This window comes from Schistocerca gregaria, chromosome 1 (genome assembly GCF_023897955.1).
Source record: "Schistocerca gregaria isolate iqSchGreg1 chromosome 1, iqSchGreg1.2, whole genome shotgun sequence".
Lineage (NCBI taxonomy): Eukaryota > Metazoa > Arthropoda > Insecta > Orthoptera > Acrididae > Schistocerca > Schistocerca gregaria.
Genome location: NC_064920.1, coordinates 1164880380 through 1164902461, shown reverse-complemented (window position 1 = coordinate 1164902461; position 22082 = coordinate 1164880380). Strand labels below are relative to the sequence as shown.

At 42.7% G+C, this 22082-nt stretch overlaps 1 protein-coding gene across 2 annotated transcripts in view; it reads left to right on the top strand.

Moving 5' to 3' along the window:
• The window catches only part of LOC126284182 (lachesin-like), a 1090923-nt gene extending 1075251 nt beyond the window's left edge, over positions 1-15672 (top strand). For both annotated transcript variants that reach the window (XM_049982939.1, XM_049982929.1), the window contains 2 exons: positions 9688-9772; positions 15474-15672. In XM_049982939.1, coding sequence (XP_049838896.1) covers positions 9688-9764 — 77 coding nt within the window. In that variant the 3' untranslated portion in view covers positions 9765-9772; positions 15474-15672. The remainder of the gene's footprint in view (positions 1-9687; positions 9773-15473) is intronic.
• Positions 15673-22082: the final 6410 nt, after the last annotated feature.

Below are 22082 nucleotides of genomic sequence, written 5' to 3'. Positions count from 1 at the left end.
ATTCAGATAGTGAAGGGAGACGAAAATTTAATAGTAATGGGTGACTGGAATTCGAGTGTAGGAAAAGGGAGAGAAGGAAACATAGTGGGTGAATATGGATTGGGGCTAAGAAATGAAAGAGGAAGCCGCCTAGTAGAATTTTGCACAGAGCACAACTTAATCATAGCTAACACTTGGTTTAAGAATCACGAAAGAAGGTTGTATACGTGGAAGAACCCTGGAGATACTAAAAGGTATCAGATAGATTATATAATGGTAAGACAGAGATTTAGGAACCAGGTTTTAAGTTGTAAGACATTTCCAGGGGCAGATGTGGACTCTGACCACAATCTATTGGTTATGACCTGTAGATTAAAACTGAAGAAACTGCAAAAATGTGGGAAATTAAGGAGATGGGACCTGGATAAACTGAAAGAACCAGAGGTTGTACAGAGTTTCAGAGAGAGCATAAGGGAACAATTGACAGGAATAGGGGAAAGAAATACAGTAGAAGAAGAATGGGTAGCTCTGAGGGATGTAGTAGTGAAGGCAGCAGAGGATAAAGTAGGTACAAAGACGAGGGCTGCTAGAAATCCTTGGGTAACAGAAGAAATATTGAATTTAATTGATGAAAGGAGAAAATATAAAAATGCAGTAAATGAAGCAGGCAAAAAGGAATACAAACGTCTCAAAAATGAGATCGACAGGAAGTGCAAAATGGCTAAACAGGGATGGCTAGAGGACAAATGTAAGGATGTAGAAGCTTATCTCACTAGGGGTAAGATTGATATTGCCTACAGGAAAATTAAAGAGACCTTTGGAGAGAAGAGAACCACGTGTATGAATATCAAGAGCTCAGATGGCAGCCCAGTTCTAAGCAAAGAAGGGAAGGCAAAAAGGTGGAAGGAGTATATAGAAGGTTTATACAAGAGCGATGTACTTGAGGACAATATTATGGAAATAGAAGAGGATGTAGATGAAGACGAAATGGGAGATACGATACTGCGTGAAGAGTTTGACAGAGCACTGAAAGACCTGAGTCGAAACAAGGCCCCCGGAGTAGACAACATTCCATTAGAACTACTGACGGCCTTGGGAGAGCCAGTAATGACAAAACTCTACCAGCTGGTGAGCAAGATGTATGAGACAGGCGAAATACCCTCAGACTTCAAGAAGAATATAATAATTCCAATCCCAAAGAAAGCAGGTGCTGACAGATGTGAAAATTACCGAACTATCAGTTTAATAAGCCACGGCTGCAAAATACTAACGCGAATTCTTTACAGACGAATGGAAAAACTGATAGATGCAGACCTCGGGGAAGATCAGTTTGGATTCCGTAGAAATGTTGGAACACGTGAGGCAATACTGACCTTACGACTTATCTTAGAAGAAAGATTAAGAAAAGGCAAACCTACGTTTCTAGCATTTGTAGACTTAGAGAAAGCTTTTGACAATGTTGACTGGAATACTCTTTTTCAAATTCTAAAGGTGGCAGGGGTAAAATACAGGGAGCGAAAGGCTATTTATAATTTGTACAGAAACCAGATGGCAGTAATAAGAGTCGAGGGGCATGAAAGGGAAGCAGTGGTTGGGAAAGGAGTGAGACAGGGTTGTAGCCTCTCCCCGATGTTATTCAATCTGTATATTGAGCAAGCAGTAAAGGAAACAAAAGAAAAATTTGGAGTAGGTATTAAAATTCATGGAGACGAAGTTAAAACTTTGAGGTTCGCCGATGACATTGTAATTCTGTCAGAGACGGCAAAGGACTTGGAAGAGCAGTTGAACGGAATGGACAGTGTCTTGAAAGGAGGATATAAGATGAACATTAACAAAAGCAAAACGAGGATAATGGAATGTAGTCAAATTAAATCGGGTGATGCTGAGGGAATTAGATTAGGAAATGAGGCACTTAAAGTAGTAAAGGAGTTTTGCTATTTAGGAAGTAAAATAACTGATGATGGTCGAAGTAGAGAGGATATAAAATGTAGACTGGCAATGGCAAGGAAAGCGTTTCTGAAGAAGAGAAATTTGTTAACATCGAATATAGATTTATGTATCAGGAAGTCCTTTCTGAAAGTATTTGTTTGGAGTGTAGCCATGTATGGAAGTGAAACATGGACGATAACTAGTTTGGACAAGAAGAGAATAGAAGCTTTCGAAATGTGGTGCTACAGAAGAATACTGAAGATAAGGTGGATAGATCACGTAACTAATGAGGAGGTATTGAATAGGATTGGGGAGAAGAGAAGTTTGTGGCACAACTTGACTAGAAGAAGGGATCGGTTGGTAGGACATGTTTTGAGGCATCAAGGGATCACAAATTTAGCATTGGAGGGCAGCGTGGAGGGTAAAAATCGTAGAGGGAGACCGAGAGATGAGTACACCAAGCAGATTCAGAAGGATGTAGGTTGCAGTAGGTACTGGGAGATGAAGCAGCTTGCACAGGATAGAGTAGCATGGAGAGCTGCATCAAACCAGTCTCAGGACTGAAGACAACAACAACAACAACAACATTCAAGAATTCATCTATGGTATAGAAGGACTTGTCAAGGAGATATGATTCCAGTTTATTTTTGAAGCTATTACTCCTCTCTGTCAGACCGTTTATTTTATCTGGTAGTTTGTCGAAAATTTTTATTGCAGCATATTTTACCCCATTCTGTGCTAAAGATAAGTTCAGTAAAGGATAGTGTCTTTCTTTTTTCTGGTATTGTAATCATGAATGTCACTGTTGTTTTTAAACTGGTCCACGTTGCTGAGAACAAATTTCATTAATGAGTAAATGTACTGTGAGGCTGTTGCAGGAATTCCTAATCTTTTAAAAAGATGCCTACAAGGTATGGGTCTATGAACCCCACACATAATTCTAACCATTTTCTTTTGAGCAGTGAATACATTTTGTCAGAGTGGTGAGTTACGCCAAAATATTATTCCGAATGACATCAGAGAGTGACATTTTGCAAAGTATGTTGGCTTACTAATTTCTATATCCTCAAAATCGGCAATTATTCTTATTCCAAAAGTTGCTGAACCCAGTCACTTTAGAAGATGCAAAATATGAATTTTCCAATTAAAATTCTCATCTATATGTACACCCAAAAACTTAGTATGCTCTACCCTATCTACTGATTTCTGTTGATGGGTTATATTTGTTGAAATAACTGTACTTTTTGCAGCATAAAATTCTATGCACTGTGTTTTCTCAAAGTTTAGAGCAAGTCCATTTCCAGAAAAATATCAAAGACTTCTCGAAATACCTTCTTTATATCATTTTCAGTTGGAGTTTCTTTTACTGGATTAATAATGATCCTTCTATCATGAGCAGTGTCAGTTCAGCTTACTGTTTCAGATAGGAAGGGAGGCCGTTGACAAATATAAGGAACAGAAGGAGACCCGTGATTGAACGCTGTGAAACACCTAATGTAATTTCCCCACAGTTCGATGAAGTGGGCAACTTATTTAAATAACTTGACCCATGTAAGAAAACGTTTTGCTTCCTGTTCTGTAAGTATGACTTAAACCACTCATATACTATTCCATTTATACCATAGAATTGTAATTTCTGTAACATAATGTCATGGTTCACTTAATCAAATGCTTCTGACAAGTCACAGAAAAATCCTATTGGTGACATTTTACTATTTAAAGACTCTATTATGTGGACAGTGAAACTGTATATTGCAGTATAGAACGTGAAGATCGGAGACTTACCCCCTCCTTAAAGCAGAATAGCCGGCGCTGAGTGGCAGGGCTGATGACGTGTAATGCAATGCTCAGCGCTGGTGCTGACACAGCGTTCCAGAGTACTCTGTTCAGAGCACGTCGCAGAACATGTTGGCTCGAAAACAGACGACCCCTACGTCTTCTAGCAGGTGTCTCGAGAGTATATACAAACGACTTAATACAGTGTTGATATTACAGATCAAACTGTCCAGCTTATATTTTAGAACTTGGAGCTCCGATGCTAAAAACCATTTCGTCTTCTCATGTTGACCCAGCGATATCTTCAACTACGGTTTCAGTGGGCACGGGATTATCCCAATTGGACCATGGATAAGTGTCATCACATGACCTGAAGAATCACTTTTCGTGTCACATCACGTGGATGGCAAGTCCAGATATGCTGTCGTCCAGGCGAATGGCTGCTGGAAACTCATGGGCCGTGTCACAGGAAAAGGTCGGTGCAGTAGGATAGAGGAAATTCACCTGAGCGTCCATGAGACCTGTGGTGGTAATCGAAGGCGCAATGACAGCTGTGGACTAGGTGAATATTGTTGCGTACCATCTGCATCCCTTCATGTTTCTTGACATCATTTGGCAGAAAAGTGCGTGTGTCACAAGGATCGAACTGTGCAATTGTGGTTTGAGAAGCATAACGCTGAACTCACGATGATGTCTTTGTGACGAAATTCCTATCATCGAAACCCTATGGGGTACGTCTGGAGCGCTATCGGTCGCGTACTCCGAGCCCACGAATTACTGTCCAGCATTTTAGGAGAATAGTGTATCCTGTGCGTAGACATACCACTGGAAACCTACCAGGGGTTTGTTGAATCCATATGACGTAGAAGTGCTGCTGTACGTTCCAACGTTTGAACGCCACTTCATTAAACAGGCCGCCATAATGGTTTGGCTCATCAGTTTATAACACTAACACAGACTAGTGTTATACTTTGTGAGGAGTTTGAGTTTGTACCATGCGTTATCTAATGGATAAGTCATATCAGACAGTAATTTCCATTATAAAGCAATATATAGAAAACTTAGGCTTTACTTTGGAGTAAAGAAAGTATAAAAGTTCATACGAATGAAACATTAAGCGATCGCCAGCATAATTAGGCATATTAATTTGAAAAATTAGTTTATAGGAAATTCCACATTAGTAGTTATGACTTTCATTAAGATTCCCTTTGAGTAGTACACTGGATACGCACGACTACATGACTATCTAACATGTGGGTACCACTAATGCACAAACCAGTTATCATAGAAAGCAACATTGTACTCCACTCATAATAATAATAACAGTTATGATTACAATCATTATGTAGCTCAGTACTGAGATGCTAGTGCAGGAAACAATGAACTGAAGTTGCGCATACAATAATTCTTAGCTCCACTTGGAATAATTTGTTTTCATCCTTTAAAGCAAATTACTCAACACTGAGCTCGATAATGAAAAAAAAATCGTTCATTTTAGGAAATCAAGACTAAATTACATTTAAAATAAGTTTAATTTAAGTGCATTTTTCATAACATGTGAAGCAGTTATTTTAGACAGTAACCTTTACATTCTCTGGCACTGAATTTCTGCACATTTAATACACAGAAACTAATCACTAGTTAGTTAGAAACAGGATACTCGGTTTCTGCGTACTTAGGAGGAGATCCTGCCTTGGTTCATAGGTAGTATAAAGTAAGGGTTCAAAACACGGGTTTATAGCACTTGGATAATTATTGAAAACACTCACACAAATTTACTGATCCACGCTCTAATACATATCTGTGTGCCTGAAGCTGCTAGAGCAGTGTCGAAGTAGTGGTAGCAAGTGACATGGCGGCTAACTCTACTCACTGCTCTTGCTGTTGAATGCTCCTTACAATTTCTTCTTGGCGACGGATTTTTGTCGTGTTAGAGCCATTCTGTATAGCCGAAAGTACTATGCAACAGCCATATCCAGATCATAAGCTACTTTCCATGCAAAATGGCTTCCAAATGCCTCCTTTGGCACCATCGATATTTACCGTGCAACGGCTAGCCACCGACTGCGTAGCGTTCCCACCAAGTAATCGCCCAGTTCGACCGCCAAAACCACATTTTACATCGCGCCATGCAAATTCCTTGCGGAGGAACTTCCCTACAGCTTTTACCTTTCACATTACAGGTCTCCTAAACATGAACCAGCTTCCAATACACAATTTTTTCTTTATGACCATACATACATTTTAAATTTCATTATTTTTTTCACATCAATTAACTTTTAAAAGTTGCGAATATATAGTGTACACTATATACACTCCTGGAAATTGAAATAAGAAGACCGTGAATTCATTGTCCCAGGAAGGAGAAACTATATTGACACATTCCTGGGGTCAGATACATCACATGATCACACTGACAGAACCACAGGCACACAGACACAGGCAACAGAGCATGCACAATGTCGGCACTAGTACAGTGTATATCCACCTTTCGCATCAATGCAGGCTGCTTTTCTCCCATGGAGACGATCGTTGAGATGCTGGATGTAGTCCTGTGGAACGGCTTGCCATGCCGTTCCCACCTGGCGCCTCAGTAGGACCAGCGTTCGTGCTGGACGTGCAGACCGCGTGAGACGACGCTTCATCCAGTCCGAATCATGCTCAATGGGGGACAGATCCGGAGATCTTGCTGGCCAGGGTAGTTGACTTACACCTTCTAGAGCACGTTGGGTGGCACGGGATACATGCGGACGTGCATTGTCCTGTTGGAACAGCAAGTTCCCTTGCCGGTCTAGGAATGGTAGAACGATGGGTTCGATGACGGTATGGATGTACCGTGCACTATTCAGTGTCCCCTCGACGATCACCAGAGGTGTACGGCCAGTGTAGGAGATCGCTCCCCACACCATGATGCCGGGTGTTGGCCCTGTGTGCCTCGGACTATACAATCCTGATTGTGGCGCTCATCTGTACGGCACCAAACACGCATACGACCATCATTGGCACCAAGGCAGAAGCGACTCTCATCGCTGAAGACGACAAGTCTCCATTCGTCCCTCCATTCACGCCTGTCGCGACACCACTGGAGGCGGGCTGCACGATGTTGGGGCGTGAGCGGAAGACGCTCTAACGATGTGCGGGACCGTAGCCCAGCTTCATGGAGACGGTTGCGAATGGTCCTCGCCGATACCCCAGGAGCAACAGTGTCCCTAATTTGCTGGGAAGTGGCGGTGCGGTCCCCTACGGCACTGCGTAGGATCTTGGTCTACGGTCTTGGCGTGCATCCGTGCGTCGCTGCTGTCCGGTCGCAGGTCGACGGGCACGTGCACCTTCCGCCGACCACTGGCGACAACACACTCACACACACACACACACACACACACACACACACACACACACAGGAAATGGAAAAAAGAACACATTGACACCGGTGTGTCAGACCCACCATACTTGCTCCGGACACTGCGAGAAGGCTGTACAAGCAATGATCACACGCACGGCACAGCGGACACACCAGGAACCGCGGTGTTGGCCGTAGAATGGCGCTAGCTGCCCAGCATTTGTGCACCGCCGCCGTCAGTGTCAGCCAGTTTGCCGTGGCATACGGAGCTCCATCGCAGTCTTTAACACTGGTAGCATGTCGCGACAGCGTGGACGTGAACCGTATGTGCAGTTGACGGACTTTGAGCGAGGGCATATAGTGGGCATGCGGGAGGCCGGGTGGACGTACCGCCAAATTGCTCAACACGTGGGGCGTGAGGTCTCCACACTACATCGATGGTGTCGCCAGTGGTCGGCGGAAGGTGCACGTGCCCGTCGACCTGGGACCGGTCCGCAGCCACGCACGGATGCACGCCGAGACCGTAGGATCCTACGCAGTGCCGTAGGGGACCGCACCGCCCCTTTTTAGCAAATTAGGGACACTGTTGCTCCTGGGGTATCGGCGAGGACCATTCGCAGCCGTCTCCATGAAGCTGGGCTACGGTCCCGCACATCGTTAGACCGTCTTCCGATCACGCCCCAAACATCGTGCAGCCCGCCTCCAGTGGTGTCGCGACAGGCGTGAATGGAGGGACGAATGGAGACTTGTCGTCTTCAGCGATGAGAGTCGCTTCTGCCTTGGTGCCAATGATGGTCGTATGCGTGTTTGGCGCCGTACAGGTGAGCGCCACAATCAGGATTGCATAGTCCGAGGCACACAGGGCCAACACCCAGCATCATGGTGTGGGGAGCGATCTCCTACACTGGCCGTACACCTCTGGTGATCGTCGAGGATACACTGAATAGTGCACGGTACATCCAAACCGTCATCGAACCCATCGTTCTACCATTCCTAGACCGGCAAGGGAACTTGCTGTTTCAACAGGACAATGCACGTCCGCATGTATCCCGTGCCACCCAACGTGCTCTAGAAGGTGTAAGTCAAATACCTTGGCCAGCAAGATCTCCGGATCTGTCCCCCATTGAGCATGTTTGGGACTGGATGAAGCGTCGTCTCACGCGGTCTGCACGTTCAGCACGAACGCTGGTCCAACTGAGGCGCCAGGTGGAAATGGCATCGCAAGCCGTTCCACAGGACTACATCCAGCATCTCTACGATCGTCTCCATGGGAGAATAGCAGCCTGCATTGCTGTGAAAGGTGGATATACACTGTACTAGTGCCGACATTGTGCATGCTCTGTTGCCCCTTGTCTATGTGCCTGTGGTTCTGTAAGTGTGATCATGTGATGTATCTGACCCCAGGAATGTGTCAATAAAGTTTCCCCTTCCTGGGACAATGAATTCACGGTGTTCTTATTTCAATTTCCAGATGTGTGTGTAATATATATACAGGGTGTTACAAAAACGTACGGCCAAACTGTCAGGAAACATTCCTCACATAGAAATAAAGAAAATATGTTATGTGGACATGTGTCCGGAAACCCTTAATTTCCATGTTAGAGCTCATTTTTGTTTCGTCCACCTACGCTCAATGGAGCACGTTATAATGATTTCATAGGGGATACTCTACCTGTACTGCTACAACATGTGCCTTTACAAGTACGACACAACATGTGGTTCATGCACGATGGAGCTCCTGCACATTTCAGTCCAAGTGTTCGTACGATTCTCAACAACAGATTCGGTAACCGATGGATTGGTAGAGGCGGACCAATTCCATGGCCTCCACGCTCTCCTGATCTTAACCCTCTAGACGTTCATTTATGGGGGCATTTGAAAACTCTTGTCTACGCAACCCCGATACCAAATGTAGAGACCTTTCGTGCTCGTGTTGTGGACGGCTGTGATTCAATACGCCGTTCTCCAGGGCTGCATCAGCGCATCAGGGTTTCCATGCGACGGAGGGTGGATGCATGTATCCTCGCTAACGGAGGGCATTTTGAACATTTCCTGTAACAAAGTTTTTGAAGTCACGCTGGTACATTCTGTTGCTGTGTGTTTCCATTCCATGATTAATGTGATTTGAAGAGAAGTAATAAATGGCTCTGAGCACTATGGGACTTAACATCTTAGGTCATCAGTCCCCTAGAACTTATAACTAATTAAACGTAACCTAAGGATATCACACACATCCATGCCCGAGGCAGGATTCGAATCTGCGACCGTAGCAGTCCTGCGGTTCCGGACTGCAGCGCCGAGAACCGCACGACGAAGAGAAGTAATAAAATGAGCTCTAACATGGATAGTAAGAGTTTCCGGACACATGTCAACATAACATATTTTCTTTCTTCGTGTGTGAGGAATATTTCCCAAAAGTTTGGCCGTACCTTTTTGTAGCACCATATATATGTATATATATATATATATATATATATATATATATATATATATATATATATATATCTGAAAGAGATATATTCATGAGTTTTATGCATGTTAGTGCATTGTCAGCCGGAATGCAGGAAGGCAGTAACGCATGTGATATAAACATTTCTTATACGCAGATGAAACATTTTGTTCACGTGAATGTCTACATCAGGTTTGCTTTTCTTCTTTCGAAGGTTGCCATCACACGAGTATGAGTGGAAGATTGCCCGTACTGGTTCTGGTGCTGACCACAGCCTACTGCAGTCTCTGAGGACACAGGTACGTATCTCGAAATGTCGTCTCTAGCATCGGTTGCTCACACCTTAGCGCACACCTGCTCATCGTCTTCCTAGTGTCTCTAGAGGTGTTTTCTCCTTTCTTATTTAAACTCTGAAACATACTGCAAAATCGCTGAGAGCTTAATATACATGACTGTATAATGCTTGGCATCAGGAGCTTCGGAAAACTATTCTTTCGTCGTTTTTTTCTGTTTTCCGCCTTTCTTAGTTGCTTTAAGTTCGTAGTGGTATGTACCGTCTATGCAACTAATTGAAGGGAGTTTGTTTATTGCCATACGCGTTTCTCTTCTTTCATTAGGAAAGCATCTTCAGTGGCGATTTCCAGCGCTGTTAATTCATGCGTGTGGTCCTGGAGATCTACCCGTTGGTTTCCATGCTGCAGCTGACCTATTGCTGGCTTTCTTTCACCCACATTTGTCACATCGCATATATATGCGTCCACCATAGAAGCCACATTTTAAACATAGATCCTGCAGCACTCTGTCAAAACTAAAATCACCGTATCATATCCTCCACTTCATCTTTAACAATTTCCTCTTTCCCCGCCTAAGCTTTCGCTTCTTCTCATGCATGTTAGCATAGGTAAAAAGATGATGTTAATGATATCCCTTTCCATAACTGACCTAGTCTTGTAAAATGAAATTGAAGCACAAGCGGTGACGAAATTAAAAAGTTCATCAAATACTGAGTGACAGAGTACTTCAACAGAATGTACACTCCTGGAAATTAAAATAAGAACACCGTGAATTCATTGTCCCAGGAAGGGGAATCTTTATTGACACATTCCTGGGGTCAGATACACATCACATGATCACACTGACAGAACCACAGGCACATAGACACAGGCAACAGAGCATGCACAATGTCGGCAGTAGTACTGTGTATATCCACCTTTCGCAGCAATACAGGCTGCTATTCTCTCATGGAGACGATCGTAGAGATGCTGGATGTAGTCCTGTGGAACGGCTTGCCATGCCATTTCCACCTGGCATCTCAGTAGGACCAGCGTTCGTGCTGGACGTTCAGACCGCGTGAGACGACGCTTCATCCAGTCCCAAACATGCTCAATGGGGGACAGATCCGGAGATCTTGCTGGCAAGGGTAATTGACTTACACCTTCTAGAGCACGTTGTGTGGCACGGGATACATGCGGACGTGCATTGTCCTGTTGGTACAGCAAGTTCCCTTGCCGGTCAAGGAATGGTAGAACGATGGGTTTGATGACGGTTTGGATGTACCGTACACTATTCAGTGTCCCCTCGACGATCACCAGTGGTGTACGACCAGTGTAGGAGATCGCTCCCCACACCATGATGCCGGGTGTTGGCCCTGTGTGCCTCGGTCGTATGCAGTCCTGATTGTGGCGCTCACCTGCACGGCACCAAACACGCATACGACCATCATTGGCACCAAGGCAGAAGCGACTCGCATCGCTGAAGACGACACGTCTCCATTCGTCCCTCCAATCACGCCTGTCGCGACACCACTAGAGGCGGGCTGCACGATGTTGGGGCGTGAGCGCAAGACGGCCTAACGGTGTGCGGGACCGTAGCCCAGCTTCATGGAGACGGTTGCGAATGGTCCTCGCCGATACCCCAGGAGCAATTGTGTCCCTAATTTGCTGGGAAGTGGCGGTGCGGTCCCCTACGGCACTGCGTAGGATCCTACTGTCTTGGCGTGCATCCTTGCGTCGCTGCGGTCCGGTCGCAGGTCGGCGGGCACGTGCACCTTCCGCCGACCACTGGCGACAACATCGATGTACTGTGGAGACCTCACGCCCCACGTGTTGAGCAATTCGGCGGTACGTCCACCCGGCCTTCCGCATGCCCACTATATGCCCTCGCTCAAAGTCCGTCAACTCCACATACGGTTCACGTCCACGCTGTCGCGGAATGCTACCAGTGTTAAAGACTGCGATGGAGCTCCGATGCCACGGCAAACTGGCTGACACTGACGGCGGCGGTCCACAAATGTTGCGCAGCTAGCGCCATTCGACGGCCAACACCGCGGTTTCTGGTGTGTCCGCTGTGCCGTGCGTGTGATCATTGCTTGTACAGCCCTCTCGCAGTGTCCGGAGCAAGTATGGTGGGTCTGACACACCGGTGTCAATGTGTTCTTTTTTCCATTTCCAGGAGTGTAGTTGTGTTTTGGTTGTCCTCAATAACATCAATTCCAAAGTATACTACTTGGCCATTAAAAATGCTACACCACGAAGATGACGTGGTACAGACACGAAATTTAACCGACAGGAAGAAGATGCTTTGATATGCAAAAAATTAACTTTTCAGAGCCTTCACACAATGATGGCGCCGGTGGTGACACTTACAACGTGCTGATACGAGGAAAGTTTCCAAGCGATTTCTCATACACAAGCAACAGTTGACCGGCGTTGCCTGGTGAAATGTTGTTGTGTAAGGAGGAGAAATGCGTATCATCACGTTTCCGACTTTGATAAAGGTCGGATTGCAGTCTATCTCTATTTCGGTTTAAAGTATCGCGAATTGCTGCTCTCGTTGGTCGAGATCCAATGACTGTTAGCAGAATATGGAATCGGTGGGTTCAGGAGGGTAATACGGAACGCCGTCCTGGATCCCAACCACCTCGTATCTTTAGCAGTCGAGATGACAGGCATCTTATCCGCATGGCTGTAACGGGTCGTGCAGCCACGTCTCGATCCCTGAGTCAACAGATGGTGACATTTGAAAGACAACAACGATCTGCACTAACAGTTCGACGACATTTGCAGCAGAATGAACTATCAGCTCGTAGACTATGGGTGCGGTTACCCTTGACGCTGCATCAGAGACAGGAGCGCCTGCGATGGTGTACTCAACGATGAACCTGGGTGCACGAATGACAAAACGTCATTTTTTTCGGATGAATCCAGGTTCTGTTTACAGCATCATGATGGTGACATCCGTGTTTGGCGACATCGCTGTGAACGCACATTGGAAGCGTGTATTCGTCATCGTCATACTGGCGTATCACCCGGCGTAATGGTATGGGGTGCCATTGGTTACACGTCTCGACACTTTTTGTTCTCATTGACGGCCCTTTGAAGAGTGGACGTTACATTTCAGATTTGTTACGACCCGTGGCTCCACCGTTCATTCGATCTCTGCGAAACCCTACATTTCATGCAGGATAATGCACGACCTCATGTTGCAGGTCCTGTACGGGCGTTTCTGGATACAGAGAATGTTCGACTGCTGCCGTGGCTAGCACATTCTCCAGATATCTCACAAATTGGAAACCTCTGGTCAATGGTGACGGAACAACTGGCTCATCACAATACGCTGGCCACTACTCTTGATGAACTGTGGTATCGTGTTGAAGCTGCATGGGCAGCTGTACATGTACGCGTCATCCAAGCTCTGTTTGACTAAATGCCCAGGCGTATCAAAGCCAATATTACGCCCAGAGGTGGTTATTCTGGGTACTTATTTCTCAGGATCTACTCACCCAAGTTGCGTGCAAATGTAATTACATGTCAGTTCTAGTATAATATATTTCTCTAGTGAATACCCGTTTATCATCTGCGTTTCTTCGTGGTGTAGCAATTTTAATGGCCAGTAATGTAAGTGGTGCACCCTCAGAGGCGACGTACCATATCACACGGAACGTGATTGTTAATGAGATGTGGTTCAGCAGTACTCTTCCGTGCTTGATCCTTTCTACATGTGACACAAATATCACGCATAATTCCTCGTACAAGGAAAGGAAATTGTACAAACAGCTGTGACGTATCGGTATATTAATAGCTACTATTACGAAATGTTGAAGGTATACTACTCTGACATGGCATAACTACACTACTTGAGTGCACTCAAACGATTTGTTGAAAATGGAGCTACAGTTCTTCGAAGCCGTCCTGTAGAAAAGCATATAATGTAGGGCGCCTTGCAGGATTTCTTTCCCTTACACAAGGAGTGCGCAGCTGCGGACCCAGCACACCGCACCGCAATATGTTTAAGGTGTAAGACAGTCGAACTTCACTTACGCAAATAGGCTCTCATGCAAGGAAGATGTAAATCCGCGTCCAGCGTATTTCACCACAATATGGAAAAGTTTCAAGACACAAAATTCGATTACGAATTGGACTTGCACTAAAAATTTGTAGTTACCGTCTTGTAAAAGTTAGATTGAGATGGTTCCGATCAAGGCTCTGAGGAATTCATTGTACTGAAAGGCACCTAACAAATACAAAAGAAGCTACTAAGATATTCAAACTTCATATAGAAATATCTATAACCACAGGGGCAAACAAGAAACATTTTCAACGCTGATGGAAAATTAACATCATGAACCACATCGAGGTCTTGATCTCAGTTCACAACTAGCGTCCTCAACCTCTGTTCAAATGTTTACGGTCTCACTTGTTTTCTCCAGACCTTCGGAGATCGAAACGAACATGATTTTCACCTTCAACGTGTCACATGGGCAACCTAGTGGCAGAGTGAAAGTTCTTATAGAGTTGGTCCACCTCCCGACAGATATTTAAGAAACGTAATTTTCTCCACAACTCTGTTTCTCGTCGAATGTGAGGACGAAGTTCGGATGGTTCCTTTTTTATTATTTTTAATTTTTAACTTAGAATCTCATCCTCTCTTACTTATGTCGAGTTTTCGTAGCGGTCTAGTTCATGTTCGATAACAAGTTAAGCGAAAATGTAAATCATTTCAGTACAATTTATTTCACTCATAGTGTAAACATCATCACAATTAGTGAAAATTATCTAATTTCATTTATGAACGTAACACAAGGTACCACATTACGATAACCATAACAGATTTTCTTTGTGCATGTTATTTTTCACGGCACATAAATATTTATTCAGGGAGGTAAAAAGACATGAAATTTTTCATCAACACTACTTCTTTACATTACGACTGTAACAGTGTGAAATATCTGTCTGGAGTAAATGCTATGCAGATAGCATGTTGAAGAAAATTATTCATTATGAACATCGTGAAAAATACTGAAAACACTTCTACAAGTTGAAATCGCCTAGAATAATTGGATTTAACAACAGTTTCTGAATAGAAATTCTTGAATCACATGAAAATCCATGTTACCTCATCTGTGACCGACACCGGTGACAGTTTAACGGAGACAAAATCGACATTCGTCATGCAAGATGAGTTAACACTGATAATGATGTTATTGTGTTCTTATCAACCCAGTTGTACTCGTGATCCTTCCTACCTCTTCATAACGCCGGAGGAAACTAATTATTCCCATTACAATTGTGTTACTAATATTACTAATCATTTATTTTAAGCTTGTAGTAGATTTTACATTCATTTGTCTTTCGCCTTCTGTGCTTTACGTTCCTCTCATTTTCGAAGACGCGGTATTTTCATGAATAAGTAACTAGAAAAAATAAGTTGGAGATCAGCCAAAGGTGTTGCTTACTACATCTGTAACATGTAGAATACTTTTGCACCACCGCGAGTTTTAACACTGGTGGTTTAGACTCAAGATTGGAGAAATTACGGAATAATTACCCCTACCTCCATTTGTTTAAAACTTGTCGATATTCGTCAGTAATAAAATAATTCTATATTATTGGCTTCGTTACGTGGAAACACAAAAACTGTAACTAGTAGTGGCCTATGAGCAGCAGCCAGAGGTAGCACTTACGGTGAGTTTTCTAATGTTCCCAACCTACATGTCAACAGGTGCAGCCTATCCCCGGATGAGAAGACAAGGCTGTACCTCAAAGAGCTGGATGTTTCCAGAAGATCTACAGCCAGTGTAACGTCACCAGAGAACATTGGTGGTACCACGCTCCATCATCATCTGACGCTTCGCTCTCTCATTATTATCTCATCCTCTCGTGTAAATAACTGTCAAATAAAATGCTTTACCCTTTCAACATTTATCGATTGCTTGTCCAGTGTGTGTTACCTCTGTAAATTAAAATCCCTTACGCTGCGAACGTCAGGTAGGATGTTACCTCGTTGACAGTACAATCATTGGAGGCGTCACTTTCCTAAATCGACGTAAAAGATTTGTTATCGTGCTTCTCCTCTGAAAAATTTTGGTTACACAGAGGCAAGAATACTAGTGTGCTGAAATGACTATTTCTTGGAATGGAATCACACTAGTATGTGTTCTGCAAGAGGCACTGATTATCTGTCATAAATCGTTCATCAATAGCATGACGCAAGAATAATGACATTCACACAATCTCGGACTGATACACAACTGCACTACACTGATTTCTGCAAGTTTCTCAGTTCATTCTCATGTTGTAACTATCGTAAATTATGTATTTTGAACGAAATCAGTTATGTTATTATTGCGAATTAAAAGAAAGCCAGTTTTTGTTTGGGAGAAAACTGAGAGGATTGTAAATAAAAAGACCAGATAAATGAAGTATCAGCCTGCCTGTATGAATGTAATAAAATCATTTCCCTTCCATGAAGGTTTTCTTTCTAGGAACGAATCTTGTTTTCAGTAGCGTCTTGGAGAGACAAGATACAAAAGTGTTCGTTAAAATAGTGAACTGAAGTATTACTTCTGCTCTCTGCACAAACAGACTACAGACAAGTTGTTTATTTTATCAAAAAGCCTCAAATACGAAGTGAAATAAAAATCTGATTGCTATTCGACTAAATTCATAAGTTTATTGTGAAGAAGGTCACTACTGACTTTACTCGATCAGTGTCAAGTACCTAACAACAAATATTTTAGGTATTTCTCCGTTAGTATTTCAACAATACTGGTAAGACCGAAAGTTATGTAAAATAACGTGTACGTACAATGACCACAACGTAGCCAGTACACAGATATGGGACGCATATTACAGGTAATGGCTATGTGGCGTTGTGGAGAACATCTAAGACACACCAAGTCTAAGTAAGTGAACATCAACATTTATTAAAATAGGTGAGACTACATGGACTGATGACTGAAGCAATTTAATGAAACCCATGCAAAAACGGGAGTTCAGGATTTGTAATAAAACTTGTACTGGGCAAAATACGTATGGTATAAATTATTTTTATTTATGTTTTTAAGGCCCTATGTGTGGAAGCAGGCGTGGAAACGAAAGGTAAGTTACGTATATTCTTTATATTTCAATATTTCAAAGTTTCCTATGTTTGTAACATGGATATGCCCACAACGAGTAATAACGGACTGCTGTTATAAGCTAAGTGAAAAAAAATACAAGTGCCGCTAAGAGTGAGTTTGTATAAATTTTAAAACTGATGTTCTATCCTGACAAAGGAACATTCCAAAGAGTCAATAAACGAACTTGACAGCTGCGTAAAGAAGCCAAAATAATGCAATAAGGTTTTTTTGGTGCCAAGTTTCGCTTTCATGGGGTAAGACACACCCCGAAATGTAATTTGGCACATTAGGTTTGAAGGAAGTATCTTCTAAGCAATGATATATAACAAATCTTCCTCATATAAAAGTTTATATGTAATTAACGTTATTGAAAACAGTATAACAAAATGTTGTAATAAACTGAAATTTTGCAATATGCTCTTCAACTAGTATTTAATCTGGAAAAATGAAAACTTCAAGCCAATTATTTTATTTATATCTGGTTCACGTTTTAAATTATTTTGCGTGTATATTCACTTTTTGCATTTGCTTTATAGGTTACTGTTTCAAATATATGTATTTTGTTAACTGAAAATAATAAGTAACTAATAATTACAATACAGAATCATGAAAGTAATGATAAACTGTAAATAAGTGCTGAAGACATTACTTACACATAAAAGATATTTATTCGTGGAATATATACGACAGGGAGCACAACATAAAACAAATTTCAGCAGTGTTTCAAATAGTCACTGACGATCCTCTAAATATTCTAAATTATATCAGGTATATTTCAGTACATTGGTAAGCCTTGGCGAAGAGAATTAGTGATGTACTAGGGACTGCAACTTTATTCTTGTTTCTCAAGTGGAGACAGATACCATAATCCCTCAACAGAACGAGATCTGAAATTCTTCTCACGAAGTTACTCCAATAGGAACTCCGTATAAATTTTACGACTGAACCTGCGCCGTCGAGCACTTTGGAACCATCAGATGAACAAGTTTCTTGTCGTCTATAAGACTAATGTTTTCCCCTTCGTGAAAATTGTTTTTCTTATTACGTCAGAATATTTTGCTAGTTGGATGCAACACTGAGTTGAAATGTCTTGCGAATTTCACAGATAAACAGTCACAAGACAAGCAGTGCAGTGCCCTTAAGCGAGGAAAACATTGAACTGGTAGGTTAATCTCACCATAATGGTAATACATGTTTTCAGTGTGCAATGTTTGCCCATTTCAATTTTGTTAATTTAGTTTCATTATTTCCTTGTTCCCCTTGTCACAATGGCAACCTCTCACTGTGGTGTGGGTCAGTTTTACTGTGATAGTGCAATTCCTCCAATGAAAAATGTGGCAGAATTGTGATAGTTCCCATGAATGTTTCGTCTTATTTACTTTACATGTAATGGTTGATACTAAACTACGTTCAACCTCTCTCCTCTTTCCATGAAAAAAGAAGACACATCCGTTACTTGCATTAAAAACCTATAAGTTACTTGCAGAAATTTTCCTATGTTGTAGAAGAAGTTGACAAGCAGATAACTTTTAAGTTCATATTTGAAGTTAGTTTTGTTATCTATTGGATTTATTACATCACTATGTAGGTGCTGAAAATTTTTTACAGCTGATAGTCCAGCCAACGAAAGAAAATGAGGTGAAAAAATTCTTATGGCAGCATATTTTTGTACAGTGGTAGGAAGAAATTCAGTGGACACATATTAATACTCCTAACTGGTGGAGTGTGAGCGTGTGTGTGAGTGTGCGTTTAAAGGCCGCCTTTAGTGAAAATGTTTCCCTATATACATACCTAAACTAAATTAAACGTTCTACGAAAAACGTCCAGTTCAATTTTTCCGCTTTGCAGGGGATAGATAAACGGTAGATTATTAAAAATTGTGTTTTATTGATATATAATTAATGTTTACTGTTGATTAGAGTAGGACAAATGCAAACATGAAATGCATGTGCCACACTACAGGGTGTTTCACAAGGTTACGCTGACCCTTTCGCAGCCCGCTTTAAGAATCACTGGCGACACAGTGTGCAGACATGCCCGGGTGGTGTTTGTTTCCACAAAATGCATTAACACCACATGGAATACAGATATAAATTGTTAATAACACTAGTAACAAGAAAATCGTGTGGGGAGAATCTGTTTAAATCTCTGCAAATTATTCTATGTCATTAAATAAGAAATTTAGCCATCACCTAGAGCATCTGTTGCATTCTTTCGGAAAAGGCAGTTTTCACAACCATGAGAGCTGCTCGATTTTCGGTGTGGACTATTCTTCCCAGGCATTTTTTGTCCAGTTCTGTTATGTGAGTAGAAAAAATAACTTAACTGAGCTGGTTGTTTATATTGTGGAGTTATTTTCAGTTCATTAAGTTAATATTTATTTTTAGTCGTTAAGAGGGCTAATATGTACAAAAGGTCACGAGCTATCAGCACGCTCTACCACAAGTATAACGTGCTGTCAATATGTATTCCATAATGGTGATTTCAGTGTGTGTATCAAATGCACCACACAAGCCCCAGTTCTCCCAAAGTGTGTAGAGGCCCAGAGTCATAAATTGACTCCCTCTGCAGCGGCAATAGGTCACCTAGGTGTCATGAAATTTTGGGTCTTTCAACGTAAGCTAAGCGATGTACAGTATTACAGCAGATTCGTCCCATCAGAAATACACTCACTTAGCAAGATATGCTCTGGACGTGCCTTAAGTTGGCCTACTCAGTGGAACCCAATCTGCGAATGTCAGCAGTTTCTGAAAGAAAGAGATTTATGCTGTGTACCATTAACACGATGAGAGGTAAGAGAAGTCCATTAAGTTTCTGGTCATTCATTAACTAACCATGAAGTGAGTACAACACGGTTACATGGGTTTAAAATACAGTGTCAATGTTAGACAGCAGAAAGGTGCCACGTTTAACCTGCGATTAATAACATTTAACAGCTGTATCACTCGAAAACCTAAAATACATTTCTATAATAAGCAGATAAACTAAAGAGAGTGAACCGCGGAAATCACATAATAAAAAGGAACATGCAGCAAAACTACACTTAGAGACTTTAGTGTGCACTTATGGATAGATAGATATTCAGTGAGCACAGGCCATTCAGACCATGCATTGCTTCCACAAACTGCCTCCATTCCTTCCTGTTTTGTGCCCGGTTCCTCCAGGTGTCTTAAGTTTCCAGGGCTGTTAGGTCCTTCGCCAGGTCGTCCATCTAGCGCTGCCTCAATCGTCCAATGGGGCGTTTGGTGTTTGGTTTCCCCGCTCGTGCCATTTTCGCCTGTCCTCCCATTTGGCATACGGGCTACATGGGCCACCCATTAGCTGTTTTATCTGCTGTAGGATAGTTGGTTGCGCATCAGAAGGTAGATTCATCGTTTTTCCTCCTCCTCCATTCTCCATTATCTAAAACTGGTCCCCATATCTTCCTCATTAATCTTCTTTCAAATATTAATAGTTTTTCTCTTTCTCGCTTAGTCATGCTCCATGTTTCTGAACCGTACGTTAGTGCTGGGTATATGTCTGTGTTGTAGATTTTCATCTTAGTGTTCACTGAGATCGATTTAGAGCTGAGCGTCTCTCTGAGGAAATTTCATTCCCACTGCTATTCTTTCCCTGATGTCCATTTCTATGTTGTTGTCCGTGGTAAACCAAGATCGCAAGTATTTGAACTGGTGTACCCTCTTAAACTTCTTGCCATCTATCTCAAGAGATTCTTCCTGCTCTTGTCTTCTTCCTAATTGAATGAACTCTGTTTTGTCTCGATTCACTTAGAGCACTACCTTCTGTGTATAACTGTCCATTTCTGGTACATTTCTTTCAACTTGTGCTTTGATTCACTTAGTAGTGCCATGTCATCTGTATATGCGAGACGACTGAAGTCCATTTCTGCTCCAGCCCACTCCAGTTGCCTTCACTCTTTTACTACTTTCTGTAAGATGACACTGAACAGGAGAGAGCATCCCCATGTCTGACACCTGTCTCAATCTCGAACATTTCTGATGTGGCTCCTCGGAAACGTACTGCTGCCTTTGACCCCTCCACACAAGATTGCACCATTGTCACTAGCTTCTCAGGGATTCTGAAGTCACGAATTGCATTGTATGGGCTATTCCTGTGGATGCTGCCATATGCAAGTTGAAAATCTTTATAATACTCCCAGTGTTTTTCAAACAATTGTCTTAGTCTGAAAACGTGATCTGTTGTCGATCGGTTTGGTCTAAAGACAGCTTGGTACTCTTTTATGTTGTTCTCTACGAATTGATGCAATTTTCTGAGGATGATAATGGACAGCACCTTATATGCTACATTCAAAAGCTTATTCCTCTATAGTTACCGCATTCCATTTCGCTTCCCTTCTTGTATTTGGGCATATTGTAGCCAATTTCCCTTCTTCTGGCAGTGTCTCCTTCTCCCATATCAACTGGATTAGTTTATATATCTCTAAGTGTAAGCTGTCACTGAGGAGACAAAAGTCGTGAGATAGTTGTATGCACATAAACAGATGGCGACAGTGTCGCGTACACAAGGCACTAGCGGACCAGTCGTTTTTACTCCGGTGATTTACGTGAAAAGGTTTCCGTCGTGATAATGGCCGCACGAAGGGAATTAACAGATTTTCAACGCGGAATGGCAGTTACACGCATGGGACATTCCGTTTTGGAAATCGTTAGGGAATCCAATATTCCAAGATTCATAGTTTCAAGAGTGTGCCTGGAATACCAAATTTCAGAAATGAACTATTACCTCTCACCATGGACAATACAGTGGCCTGCGGCCTTCACTTAACGCTCAAGATCAGTGACGTTTGCCTATAGTTTTCATGCTAAGACACAAAGAACTAAGCGTGAAATAACCCCAGATATCAATGTGCGACATACGACGAACGTATCAGTTAGGACAGTGCGGCAATGTTTGGCTCTAATGGGCTGTGACACCTGAAGACCAACGCGAGTACCTTTGCTAACAGCACGACGTCTCCTATAGCGCCACTCCTGGCCTCGAGAATATATCGTTGGAGGAGAGATGACTGGAAAAACGTGGACAAGTCAGACGAGTCTCGATTTCGATTGGTAAGAGCTGATACTGGGGTACGAATGTGGAGCATAGCTTAAGAAGCCATGGGCCCCAGTTGCCAGCACGGCACTGTGCAAGCTGCTAATGGTTCCACAATGGTGTGGGCTGTGTTTATATTGATCTGACTGGGTCCTCTG